This window comes from Acipenser ruthenus, chromosome 8 (assembly GCF_902713425.1).
Source record: "Acipenser ruthenus chromosome 8, fAciRut3.2 maternal haplotype, whole genome shotgun sequence".
NCBI lineage: Eukaryota > Metazoa > Chordata > Actinopteri > Acipenseriformes > Acipenseridae > Acipenser > Acipenser ruthenus.
Genome location: NC_081196.1, coordinates 29,886,667 through 29,901,558, shown reverse-complemented (window position 1 = coordinate 29,901,558; position 14,892 = coordinate 29,886,667). Strand labels below are relative to the sequence as shown.

At 36.8% G+C, this 14,892-nt stretch overlaps 1 protein-coding gene across 5 annotated transcripts in view; it reads right to left on the bottom strand.

Annotated features, from left to right (window-relative positions):
- LOC117406694 (AF4/FMR2 family member 3-like) overlaps positions 1–14,892 on the bottom strand; it is a 266,153-nt gene that overhangs the window by 53,269 nt on the left and 197,992 nt on the right. For all 5 annotated transcript variants that reach the window (XM_059028801.1, XM_034010963.3, XM_059028800.1 and 2 more), the window contains one exon: positions 9,766–9,803. In XM_059028801.1, coding sequence (XP_058884784.1) covers positions 9,766–9,803 — 38 coding nt within the window. The remainder of the gene's footprint in view (positions 1–9,765; positions 9,804–14,892) is intronic.

Below are 14,892 nucleotides of genomic sequence, written 5' to 3'. Positions count from 1 at the left end.
GAGCCAGGCTCTACACAGGGGACTAAGCTCATGAAAACATGAGGTGCACATTTTAATCATGTTGGTCTGGTGCTGTTTCATTGAACAGCGGGAAGACTGCTGCTAAAGGCAGGAGCGCTACTTAACAAGCTGTGCAAGAACACAGTTATTCCAGTCCTTGTAGTCTGGCTACTAGTTATTGTGTTATTATGTATTGCAATGGGGATGGGGAAAGAAGAATAATTAAGTACATAACTGTTGTCCATGAAGGATTACATTACTGAATATAGCAAAATGCTCCTCCATTCAGGCATGGCAATTTCTATGCATCTTATTCTCCTAAAGGCAACTTCTCATCCACAGAAAACAATTAACTAAGCCCATAACATTTTTCATATAAGGGGTGACAGCAGCCTTCTGAACTTATTGTTAACCAAATATGTATCTCTTACTCTTTTAACTAAACATTATGTATAATAAGTTAAAATGTCCCTGTCTCTTACAGGGTAAAACATTATCTTCAGGAAGCATTTTTCAGTCCTTCAACCCAACCACAGTGTTTCTCACCACAAGGCAGTTCTATATTACAAAGGACAGAATGTACATATTCAATGAAGAGTATGGGTTAATACGATAATAGATGTCATCTCTCGCAGTTTGGGTTCTTCCTGTTGAAACTGTGCAAAATGATCTCTTATAATAAGAGGCCCTACACATGACATGAACTTATTATAAATCAGAAAAAAGACTGTACTCAGAAACTAATCACAAAAACAAAAAATAGTTATTTTTTATTTTTACTTTAAAGAATGTTCTGTGCATGGGATGATATCTGTACACAGGATAAGATGCAGTGAAATTCTGACAAATCTTTAACAGTGTTTTGTTAATTTCTCATACATGACTTATTCAAAATATAAAAAATCAGTCCAGTTTAAAAATATGTGAATTATGTTTAGATTTTATGTACATCCATTCTTACAATGTTGAAGTTAAATATCCAGGACACAAGAAGAGGGGATAAATGCCATCAGAAACTATGCAAGCGAGTGCAGAAAAAAGGAAAACCAAACAGAAGTGCATGATTACCACATATAGTGGAACTGCTAGCAGTGATAAGGCAAAGGCAGAGGTCCACTGAAATACTGTCACTATCAATTACAGAATGGAAAGGTCACCGTAGGATGCAGCTATTTTCTGTTGTAACCCAGATACATCAAGTGCTGTTTGCATTTAATTAGCAGGCAGCTTCATTTTGAAGCAGTCTTCTATATAAAACACCAGCTGTGTACAACACACTTTGAAATACGAACTTTACACAGTTTTTTAGTATGATAATGTTTTTTTTTTTATCGATTTTCTCCCTAACAGTCCAAAACTGCTGACTATTATATTAACTCTCCAGCCAGTGAAGAGTGCGACGCAGAGGGGTAGTGTGAGAATAGTGGGGTTGGGAGAATACCAGACAAGCAGCAGGATTTTTAATAAGTTGGAGAGGAGGCTAATAGACTCAGCAGGGAGACTAGTGAGGGGAGAGTTAAGATAATCCAGTCTAGAAAGAACAAGAGCTTGGAGTTGAGTGGAACAATTAGATAGAGAAGAGCGGATTCTATAGATGTTGTTAAGAAAGAAACAACAAGTACGTGTTAGTAAAGAGATGTGTTGAGAATAGGAGAGGGAAGGGTCCAAAACAACACCTAGTTTTCTTGCAGAAAGAGAAAGGAGAAGGAGAAAGATAGATAGCATCAATGGACTACATTCTCCCCCTACATGTTAGGCAAAAGCCCTTCTTGTTGCAAGATGAAAAAAATTGTTGAATCATGTTTTTGAATCACAGCTGTAGTGCGATGAGGAGAAACAGTCCCTGCCGACTTTGCCTCCCAAACTCATGGGAGCACCAGCGCCAATGCGGCGCTCCCTTTAGAATCCCCAGCGAAGAGCAACGACTTCGCACTGCCAGGATGCAAGCCTGTGCTCCCCTGACTATATGACTCACCCTGTACACCACATGGCTGTGCTTTAACCATATGAGCCACTCGGGGACCCCCTGAGAAGCAATCTTAAGTAAACATCGTACATCAACATTGACACGTCACTTCACAGACGCAGAAGATAGAATTTGTGAAGAGGTTTCTGGATATTCATATCCCTGTTTGGTAACATTTTGAATTGGACCTTTATAAAGGCCTCATAACACTGCAACTCAACGAGATCTATGAAATAATAAAACTTTTGCACCATTATGGTAACAAATGACAGCACATTTGACACACATTTGTTATGAATACTAATATGCATGTTGGTTTTCAAAGTGGTTGTGAAGGATTATGCACAGTTATAAAGTGTTATGTAGCCTTTATGAAGTCACTCAAATAAATACATAAATAATGTTCAAATAAAGCATTACCCAGTGTTTTATATTGATTTCAGACATTGAATTTGCAGGCCCTATTCACGGACTTAAGCAAAAATGAGAAGCACCTGCAAGCAGCAAGCTAATGTAAAAGCCTGCATTTCATTTTCCTAATAAGAAGTGCTCTGGTCCAAAGAACCCTGTTTCAGAACGTCTGTAAAACCCTTTCTGGGTTATTAGCTACTCCAGAATGATTTATGTATAAATACTTTGTTGTTATTATTAAAATGATGATCAAATGCAAACTGCAAGAAAACCCCTCAATATTGTTGTCTGATAATAATGACCTACATACTTGATAAGAAACGTTTTTCATTTCAACGAAATGATTGTACTGTATGTTGGTAACTTGCAACCTTTGTCTTCTGGCGTGATGTCTAAATATATATAGAGTTATCAGTATGATGTAAAAGTTGACGACCATGCCATCTATCAACAGTTCTGTATGTATGGAATAATATAGAAAAGGAATTAGCAATGAATATTTAATCAGAATTTGATAAGCAATTCTCCAGATATATGCTAAATGTAAGTGTGGCACACAGCTGTACGGACAGATAAACACCCCCATACACAGACTGATATTTTCAAAAATGAAAGAGTAAGTAGTGGGGTTCCAAAAAATATAGCGTTATACATCCCCACTTGTTGCTACAACTGTTTAAAAAATGCACCTGTCATTTTTCTATTCATTGTTAACATCTTGACAACTTTTTATAATTATAACTTTAAAGTCTGTTTCAGGTACGTTCTTTAAACAGTTGTAGCAACACGTGGGGACGTATAACGTTATATTTGTCGGAGCCCTGCTACTTACTCTTTAAGCTATATAATGTTAATACCAAGTTTTAATGACAACTGGATAGACAATCCCGAGCCCTCCTTGACTCAGGGTGTAGCCAGTCGCTTATTCAGGAAGACTTGCTCTCACTGGGGCACCGGCGATTAAAGGGACGGGTTGCTGTAGTCTGTAGTCTGCTGTAGTGAGTATTATAATTGGAGACTGTACAGCCAAGGTACGAGTACGATTGTGCCTACGCTTGCTGTACCCTGTAGTTCTGGGAAGGGACTCTGAGCAGTTTAGAGCACTCCCCAGCCCCTCCTGATCAACTGGCACAGGAAGAGGAAATAATTGGTGATATTTTCCCCTTCTGTGACCTGGCAAAGTTTTGTCACAAATTTAACCCCATCCCTGCCAACCTTACATTCCCAAACACACACTTTTTACAGCAGCTGGGCTTCTGCCCTGCCACAGATAGGTGGTTATTATTGCCACTATGCTGTTCATGTAGCTTTCATTGCAAAGTGTGTATTTTACTGTGTTAAGCTGCTTCCACACTGGACGCGAGTGACGTCACTGAATGTCAGTCCACACCAGAGGAGATTGGGAAACGATCCAAAAGACTGGAAATAAATACATGACCCGCCCATGCATTCCTATTGGGTATACTAGAGATGGGTTGTCCCATTACAAAACAGGTCTTTTTTTGATAAAAGGTTACCACCCTGACGTCCAGCAGCTCTGTTGTAAAATAAAGGTTGGACTTGTAAAATCTATATATCAGAGTTATTGAACTTCCCTATATATCCAACAGTTTTATTGTTATCATATATTAGTAGTAATTGTATAGTTGCACTCGTATTATTATTTTTTTTTCTTCGTGGTACCAGTAGTTTTTTTTTTTTTTTTAATCAATTTAATATTAAAAAACAAACAAAAATCCTTTACATGTATTTATTTCGTACCAAACAAATCCAGAATATTTGATATTAAAAGAAAGGTATCGACAGACACACACACACACACACACACACACATACACAACACCCTCATACATACTACTGTTGAAACCCCCGCCCGCCTGCCTGCCACCCCCTAGGTGGCGCTACTTGTTTCCTCTGCTGGGAGCGCTCTGCACTGTCCGGCGCCACGACGCCCAGCTTCTTGTGCAGGTTGCTGCTCGCCTTCATCGTCACCTCGTGCATGATTTTATTACGGATCGCCACCTACAGATTACTTTTTAGTTTCTGCTGCTGAACGACATGGTCCTTTAGGAGCTATTACTCTGGTACCAGTAGTAGTAGTAGTCTGATTTGAAGCCGACAGCTGGACAATAGTAGTATAGTTGAACTGATATTTTCAACAAAATCATTTTTTTGTTATACATTTATATATACAACTTACTGCAATCTCGATTGTGTTTCTTTACAAATTCCTTCATTGATTCTTTTTATTAACTTCTTTAAGTATTTTACAGTGCAACATTATTATTAGTGGGGCTTGCCGAAGCAAGAGTCCCCACTTTAAATCTTCGACATACTTCTTCATTCTTTGGTACGCTACTCCTCTTACACCGTTTAAGCTAGAAACACCGTTCAAACTTTAAAATGTGTAGACCAGTCTAGAATAATGTGCTTGTATATAACCTTTTGATATCTTTTATACTTTTTAAACTATTAAGCTTTTTGTCCTTTTTTGTCCATCTTGATTCACTTTAATGGGACTTTTTTCAACATTCTAAAGCTCCCCATTGTTTAAAAACTCCCAGACTTCCAACATTCTATTTACTATCAAGGATGTAACTTTTGACACAAATCAGCTACTTTGACCACTTTCCCAACAAGACACTACTTCTCTGCTACTCAAATCTGAAATCAAAACAGAAATAATTTTTACCAATCAAGAGGTACACCTATTTTAGTAACAGCACCAACTAAATTTTCTCTAACTTTTTATAAACAACTGAAATTTTGACCACTTTCCCTAAAGCAAGCCCCACAACTTTACTTGTAAAGTTACCACCTAGTTGTTGTTATTATTATTATTATTATTATTATTATTATTATTATTATTATTATTATTATTATCCGTGTTATTATGCGCAAGTCATCACTTACCTTGTATTACTACCTATGCCGTTCTGCAAATCTATTTTTCTACTTTATCGTAAACGCTATTGAAGACTGTGGCGCATCAGATCATGGGTGAGTGTTTGAGCCGTCTCTGACTTCATTTACTTATGAATAATTATACACAGAACAGGGTCGTGTGCCATGGCAAGATGCAAGACTTTTATTTCGTTTTTTCCTTTTAAAACAGTCCTGTTTGCTTTTATGATAAATAATGTTTTGTTCACTAAATTGTTCTGTGGCACAAACCTGTGACATGAAGAATGTCTTTACATACGCATGAAGTGAACATATGCATAAAGAGATTCAGCAAACATAAAAATATTATCGAGGTCCTACTGTTCAATACATTGTAAAACTAAGCCAGCAACACGTTTGTATTCTATGTGATACATCCCAACATTACCAAGCTCATAGTTTTTAGTGTCTACTTTGGTAAAATGTCCCAAACAAAACACGTTTTAATTATTATTATTTTTTTTAAATCAAACTGGATTTTTTTTTTAAAGCAAGTGGCTGCAACTTGCTTTATGTTCTGTTTGTGCTATCGGCTTGTTTAATGATATTAACCACAGCGGTTTAAATAGAAATAATTATATCATGACTGCCGACAATACCACATTGTGTGATATCTCTTTTTTTGTAAAATATAACTGTTTTGTAGTCTCTTGTATTAATTAAATCGAATAATTAAATATAGTTTAATATGTGCAATGGTGCATTCCAACCACTCCATCCCCATAGCTACAGTGTATCACCCTGTGAATGCCTGTTATTTTTATCTGTCAAGAGCTTGAGTCATTCAGAGCCATTGAAAGAAATAGTGATTTATTTAATATGTATTTAAAGTAATACCTTGGACTGCAACGGCAGGCTTAGCAGGGTTAATGAGTCTGTTCAGTACAATACAAGATAAATTATATGATTTCTATTTGTCTAAACGATTAACAATTTTCGAATCGATTTTTCGAATAAATGATTACATGTGCCCATCATCTGTATGTACAACCACCTCCACTTTATCCCCTTCACAGGGGATTTCCTCCCCAGCGGTGGGATAGTTAGTATATAAATTACATCGCCAAACACCACAAAATGTGATTTTGTTATACCAATAGCATTTTCAAGGAAATATCTGTCAAGGTGATATTTTCAGCACATTAACCAAGTACATTTTATCCTGGATACACCTACAAATGAAGTTTGTTGCATGTTTTTAGTAGAACTCTGTATCTAAGATACAAAACCAACCTCATCTTTTGTCAGTGCAGACTACAGAAGGTTAATCTGAAAAGATACAGACAAAACGTTTTGGTATCTGTGACAGGGAGGACCCGGTCGCTGTCACGTAACAGGAGACGCGTTGCAAGGCAACCAATTGAGCCTGCTGATCGGGAGGTCCGGATTGGCTGGGGTGCGTGCCCGGGGAGGCTGCGCTCCATTGCTGGTACCCTAGTGGCAGCACCTGGGTGTTCATAAATCTGTCAACAAGACTTATTCAGTGACGACCCGCGTTCCCCCTGTTACAGTATCCAAGTGGCATATCGGATAATATCAACTATCACCACAGTGGTATCAAGGGAAAAAAGTCTTAAAATATAAAAATATATATTTTTAAAACCTTTTGGGACACTTAAACAATGTCTCACTCTAATGAGTCACATACGCAGTAATTCTAGGCTGGTTGGCGTCTCTATTGACCTTTCATGTTTTAGAATACACACTAATGCATAATGTTCAGCTTGCAGTAATGACTGCCAGAAAACTATTGACTATGTCATTCAGAGACTGATGGATTTAGTCCAAGTATATAATTAACAACACACTCACTCCAATTTTCTCCTACCATGCATGCCCCACATTGTCAGGTTGACCTCTTACTTCTTTAATACTCAGTTCTTTTTTGTTACAGATTTAATTTGTACCTTGTTAATTAATCAATGCTCAATACACACACTGTGATTTGCGTAACCAATAACGTTTTAGTTTAAAGATGTTTTCCAGTTAGCTTTTTCATTTTCTGGGTGCTTGTGATTTTATTAATCAGGGAATGTGAGGGTCAATAGCACTGACTACAGTCAGACAGAGCTTCCTCTTACAGCTCTAAAAGTGCACTTCAATCATGAGGAACTGTTCTCAGCATGCCCCATGCTTTGTCTGCTTAATTTCCTGGTTTCTGGATTCACGGAGGAGATCCAGTGATTTAACCTTTATTAAACCTGGAAGGTTCCATTAAAATTAAAATATTTAAGAGGGATCATGGTAACCATTTTAGTTTGTTTGAATGGGCATGTTATGATGTCATACTAACAGCACAGACCTTTTACAGCAAGCCCTGCAATTCAGATAATGATGACTGTCTTTTAACAAACATATTTCTGATGATTCTTTTCAATGTATTCTTTCTGTGATCATTGTATTACAGTGTAGGTGCATCAGCATACCATAGAAGGTAGTGATTCATGATTGCATCCCTCTCCAGTTTCATAGACCAACATGCTAATTGAAAAAAAACCTGGCTCTGTCAGTGGAAAGACAAAATAACATAATGAAAAGTTAAGAACAAGGGCATTCAGCCCATTAATGCTTGTCCAGTTCCTTTTAGGTAATTGATCCCAGGACTGCATCCAGGCAGCTCTTGAAGAATTTCCAATGAATCAGCAGCAACACAATTACTTGGTAACCCATTGCTCTGTTACCCTTTGCTTTAACTCAAAATGTGTCCTTTGGTCAACGCCTCAGTACATTGGCCCAACTTTTACATGTCTAAATACTGCTCAGCTATTTGAAATGGTTAATAACACCTGTAGTATATATCTTTTTCAAACAATATAGAACAAAGGCCTAGTATATATATGGTCATAAAATCAATGTCATCTAATCGCTATGGGGAATGGGTGACCTTACCCCTAAGGGATACTGAAGCAATGACTCCATATTAACTACTCCAGCCTAAAGCCATGTATGCCGTGTTTATAAAGCACTGAGTGGGAAGTAATTGATTCTGATCTGCACAGCTACGAAAAGGCAGCAAAACATACTGAAAATAAAAAGTGCCCATGGTAAGTACTCTGCAGTGAGGAGACACACAGGAAGTTCAGTACATTGCCAGAACATCTTACCACGAAAATGCTAACATATACAAAATGTCTGTATACAATGTCTTCCTCTTGAAAACAGGCTTAGGTATTCTAGTACTCTAGCATCAATTCTCAATTGTATTTAAATGCAAGTACTGTAACTGTAAAATACATATTTCGGTTTAGATGTCTGCATTAATTCTCCTGTTGTTGGCAAACAATGTTCTGCAGGACGTTTCAGGGCAGGATCATCAGCCTGTCTGCTCTGCTCAAGGTGTAGCAATCTAGAGCACATCCCTAGCTGCTGCCCAAAGGCGCGTGGTGATGGACGGTACATAGTAAACAGGATATTAAAACGGATACACTATATAAAATCTAATTATTAATAACTATTATTAAAATCAGTTTATTTAAAATGAATGCCCTCTAAAAACAGGAACTTGCTTTAAACAACAATATAAATGTCAAGAAGCCTAAGTGATTCAGACCAACATATAACCTTAAAACACAAAAACATTTATTTGGTTTATAACATCATTAATGGCTGTCAATATTTGTAGATAATTGACCTGGACTTTTGTTAAATGCCCTTGCCTGCAGCTCGAGACACCTAACTGTTGCTACATTTTTTTTTTTTTTGACAAACTACAAGTCTACAGTAGTGAGATGAGGTTTTGTAAGTATCAACTTGAAACATTTGCCAATTTTACCAGTTTCTTTTAGTATTGCTTCATATGAATAATAACTAAAAATAATATTGAGTAAAATAATGATTTCATTAAATATATTGGTAGATTAACAATAATGTTGGACTACCTTACTTATTGCTATGAAATAAATAATAATAAATAATAAGGTAACTTTAGGCAGTCTGTAATTAGAGTCTGTGAAACCCTTGGATAGTTATTGCATTAAAACATCATATTACTATAAGTTATAACAAACTCCTTTCCTAAAAGACCCCAAAACCCTCCCACTCGATTTATTAGCAGGTCTATGAGCATAAGAATTTGGAAGCACAGCTTGGTGTAATTTTCTGTGTTAGACAAACACCCTTCTATAAAACCAAATCCTATCGTCTTCTTAAAGTCTTTCATGTTACACAAATGTTTCGAGTCTTAAACTTCTCTAGTACTGTATTTGAAAAAAGCAAAATGTCTCCCCAAATAAAGTAAAAAGGGGTAAGAAAGTATATTGTAAAGTCTTAGTTACCAACAAGATATTCTTCCATAATGTTAAAAACACTACCAATTATTTACTGAATTTAATAATCCTAAATGGCTTGTGCTAATCTGAATGGCAAAATGAAGGAGCTGAGTAATTAGGTTATCTGTGTGGTTGTACGATGTTTAAATGAATACAGCGAATGAAAGAAGAACATACCTGTCGGGAATGACCTGAAGAACCGACCCCTTTGACACCTGAATAAAGAAGAAGTGACAGATTACACATTTTCCACTTCAATGGGGAATACACTGAGTAAAGCTACTGTATCTATGGGCTATATTCATACAATATAAATGTGCCTGTATATGCACAGGGTTGTGTGCCCCCTACTACCTTTGTGACTAATACTGCTGGTATATTTGTTACATTAAAAGTTTGAATCTGGTATATCCAAGTAAGGTGATAAATGTAATTATTGAGATTTTCCAATATTCAAACTTTTACCATAACATATTGACCACTGAATATTGACTATATTGATTCAAATTTCCTAAATGTTCTTGACTCCCCCCCATGAATTTTATTTTAATGTAAAATGTAATCAATAATGTATGGCATGAGAATAGTCAATTCAATTGATAACAGATTCAATTTATATTCGATTGCTTTTACAAATATTGTCTTGGTTTATCCATCACGTAAATGTAGTATCCATCTCTGATTTGTAGCACATATAATATATTTACTAGTACTGGAACACACATGGGTTCCAATCTATGCTTCAATATTCAAATATTCTATCATTTTATTATACTATGGCATAATCTCTCAGTGGTAAAAAAAAATAAAAAAAATGGTACCACATAAAATGACCTATTAAAGATAGTTGAGACATGTGTGTTATTTAGAATGTGTTGTATTTATTTCAGATATCATTAATGCAAAGGTTTCCTTTGCATGATATATTTTTCATTCGTAAATACCAACATGGTAATTTTTGTCAATAAATACATTTGAAGCCTGATAGGGGTGATTCCCCTTTAGCGAAACTGTAGCGTGTCTGCCTTCAGTGCAGAGGTTCGGCAATTCAAATCCGGACCGGGGATGTAGAAATAAAATAAAACAATGAATTACTACACAGTGTTAGTTGGATATTTTAATATTGGTCCCAGCACTAATATGTACAGATTTAACAGAAAAACATACAAAAAAAAAACGTACTAGGATTAACACATTGATATTATATGACAAATGTGTTTGGGTACGAAGCACCCACAGGCTGCAAAATAATGAGTGTGTGATATTGTCCTTGTAAAATTAAATAGATGTGCCTCAAGCCATATTTTTACACAGGCCAGTGCGATTTAGGTATTAGACAGAATGATAATACAAGAGTTTTTGCCTTTGAAAAAGCTTCTGGATGATGCAATCTGATTGCCCTAACCCTTGTTCCAGTTGTACACAATTCTTGTATCAGTGTTTCATGATATCACTAGGATGGCAACATATGTCAAGTACAGTGGCAATATAATTTCACTGGAAATGATGAGTGGGACAGTCTTTAACAGAGTAAGGGCCAGTTTCTGGCCCCTACAGAAACATGCATCACCCCTGAGAACACTGCTGCCCCAGCTGCTCTGTCCTCTGTCTATCTCCTCTCTAACTCTCCTTGCTCCTCAGGACGAGGCTGGGGAACTGGATTCCTACTTTCTTCACCCTGGAACTTCTCAATACCCTCTGCTTTCTCCTCCATCTTGTCAGCACTTTTGAATTTGACACCATTGAATTGCATTCTCGCCGCAATCTTCTCTCCCTTTCCCCAACCACCATTACTTCCTGTGCTCTCTCCCTTCGTCCCCCTACTGACTCATTCTCACAGCTTTCAGCAGACCCAGCCACCATGACTCTTTCTTCTTCTCTCACCGCACCTCTGCACTACTTCTGTCCTATTGTCTCCTGCCCTGCTCGCTCCTCCCCTTCCCAGCCGTGGCTATTCTCTACACCCTGCTCATCCCGTAATGAGCTGTGCACTGCTGAGTGGAGATGAAAGAGATCCCAGCTACCTATCATCCTGTCCTCTACTAACAACCCCTGTTGACTTTTCTCCACCTTTTTATCCCTCCTCAAACCCCCACCTCCAATGAGTCTGCTGCTGAAACTACCATTGCATATCTCAAACTGTAAAGTTAATGAGTTCTGGTTTCAGAAGAAGTAGATTGATAAACTGCCCTCATCACCAGAAGCTAGAAGTACGGTAATATCCCAAGCACCACGAGGGGAAGAAAGAGAATTTTGTAGATGCTTTACATGTTACATATGTTTCTCAGAACTTGTTCAATGTGTTAGAATCCAAATAAATGCTGCACAGGAAGTCAATTTATAGTGAGGTGGCAGTATATGTAAGAACTTGGGCACAAGTTGTTGTGTGGAAAGGGTTTTTAAGATTTGGTTATTACACAGAGGAGAGCACACATCTAATACAGTTACTTCAATAATACATAGGTTAATAACTCGTATTACACCTCTGGAAATTATTAAAATGACAAAATAAAGGGGTGGCCTAGCAGGCTTTGAGCTAATATTTTATGTGACTAGTGGTTATAATAGTCTGCCTGAAATTGCACAATTAATAGGATAAGTGACCCCCTGTCATATACAAGTGCTGCGTCTGCCGTTTGTAGAGCCTGGAGCACATTGCTGTACGTGGCCGGCAAGCATCTTTAAAAGCCTTGTCATTTCTTATTCTTCTGGATTTTATCTTTTCTGTTTCCCCTCTCCTTCATCTTTCTTCCTCCACAGCTCAATTTATCACGACTGCCAATCACACCATACCACCTCTACAAATTGGGCTTGAAGTTTTTGGTTTTAACCGATCATAACCGAAAAAACACCAATATCAAGACCTATTTAGAAAATCCATTTTTAATTTTTTTTAAACCGATAAAACTGTGTTTTGGCAATATATTTTAAATAATGTCAATCATGCACTTCTCTGTTTCTACATAAAGAAAACGACTTTCATAAGGTTTGCAGTGAGCAAAGACATTGCTACTGACCAATCACACTATGTAACACAATTTTTGTTCCTGGGTAGTAAGTGTTATTTCCTAATTGCTTATGCCTCAAAAGTATAGAAAATGGCTATTATTCCCCACAAACTTTGCTTTTGTGACCAGGACAGTGATATTTTGAAATTTACCTATTTCCAATGAGAAAACGGGCAAATTTGTGTCTTTTCGTTCACATAAAGTCAGAAAAAAACAACATATGAATCCAAATTAACATGTATTTATACTAAAGTAATACAAAAATGACTACAAAAGATTTAGAAGTGAGTAGTTTTTCGAGATTTACGATTATACTGTAAATCACTTTCACGAATCAGCCCCCAAATGTAGTCTCCCATCATGTTCTCGTTATACTGTCCTTGGTAGCGGCGTTCAAAGTCCAGTATATCCTGGTGGAAGCGCTCGCCTTGCTCCATAAGGCCCAATTTGATGTGCAGTGGTGGCATCAGCACCTTCCGGGGGTCCACCAGTGGCTCCCACTTGACGTTGTTCCTCCCCACAGAGAACTGGGTCCGCTGTGGCCAGTCCCGCCTGTGGTAGTGCGCCTTGGTGTCCCTGCTGTCCCAAAGGCAAAGATAGCAGGGAAACTTGGTAAAACCGCCTTGGAGACCCATCAGGAATGCCACCATTTTGAAGTCTCCTATGACCTTGATGCCATCTCAGAAAAATGCAGATATGTATCCACTTAGGCAGCTGGAACTAAACTGAACTGGTGGGCTTAAGGCCCCTGTATTTATACTACTATTTATATTACTGGAAAGTTCTAGAAAGTTCTAGAAGTTACTCCAAGTTTACTCAGCACTTAATCTATCTGGAATGTTCTGGAAAATAGGTAAATTTCAAAATATCACTGTCCTGGTCACAAAAGCAAAGTTTCTGGGGAATAATAGCCATTTTCTATACTTTTGAGGCATAAGCAATTAGGAAATAACACTTACTACCCAGGAACAAAAAAAAAAAAAAAAAATTGTTACATGGTGTCATCAATGTTTATGGTGTTTATTCAGTGATAAACTGAAAAAGTTATTGTAAATATAAAACTGCTGTACAGTTATGCTTCTACTAATGCATAGTAGAGTTTTTCTTGTTATTATTATTATTATTATTATTATTATTATTATTATTATTATTATTATTATTATAGTTACATAAATATCAAATGAATGTTTAATTTTAGGAAAAAATGTAAATAACTTCTTGAATGCTGAGATGAATTACTACAGTACATTATAGCTATAGGGTGGGCTGAAAAAAACCCATGAACTGTAGTGTGATAGATATGCAGGCAGTAATGAGGCATAAAATGAAATCTGTTACTTACAATTCTCAGATTCAAAATGCATCCAGAGTTCTACATGGCCGGAATCCTAAATGTGGACAGCGTCACTTCAGCACAGTAAGTTAACCTTTGTATAAATATTAATGAAACGTACATGCAATTTAATATAGAAACTGAAAATGTATGTGTCTGATTGGGTTTATTTTTAATATCCAAAAATAACCGATTTTGCCAAATGATAAAAAAACTGAACCCCCCCCCCCCCCCCCCCCGAAATAAACAAAAAATACAAACCGAAAAATGCAAACCCTATCTACAACCATGAGGGACCCCTGTTCTTTTTAGCTTATTTTCTACACTGATATATATGAATTACTATCAAAAAAGAAAACTTCCAAAAACCTTCCACAGGGAGGCATATAAAAAATATGTTTTTGGTACAAAAAATATCCTCAATTTTTTACATTTTTTTTTTCAACTGCGTGCTATATAACTGGAATTTCCATGAGTTTTTCATGGTGATGAACAGAATTTGGGCGTTTTCCTAAAGACAACTATACAAAATATATATATTTTTTTTTACAATAATACAAATAAAATATAATCACAGAATAATAAAACATTTCCATGTATATCATATACTGTAGTGAACCACCTGAATATAAGTGAGCATTTTCTAGTAAAGCTTTGCCTGACATCCACGTAGGCCTTTCGAACCAGGTAACTCTTCACACATCACTGGAAGAGGGAGCTGTAGAGTACTGGGAGTCTGCTGTGACTCCTTCATTAGGTAGCTCATTGGGTGATTCGGCTGAGTAAGGAACATCGCCTTAAGGGTAGGCTTAAATTATGGCTTAAACAGCAGTATGTCTCTGACAAACAGTTTCAGCATTTAATACATAATTGCTGACAAAACAAAACAAAGTAGGTGTGTTGCTTTTTCTTATAATTTTACAATTATATATACATTTGTATTTAAAATGCTTCAAAAGAGTA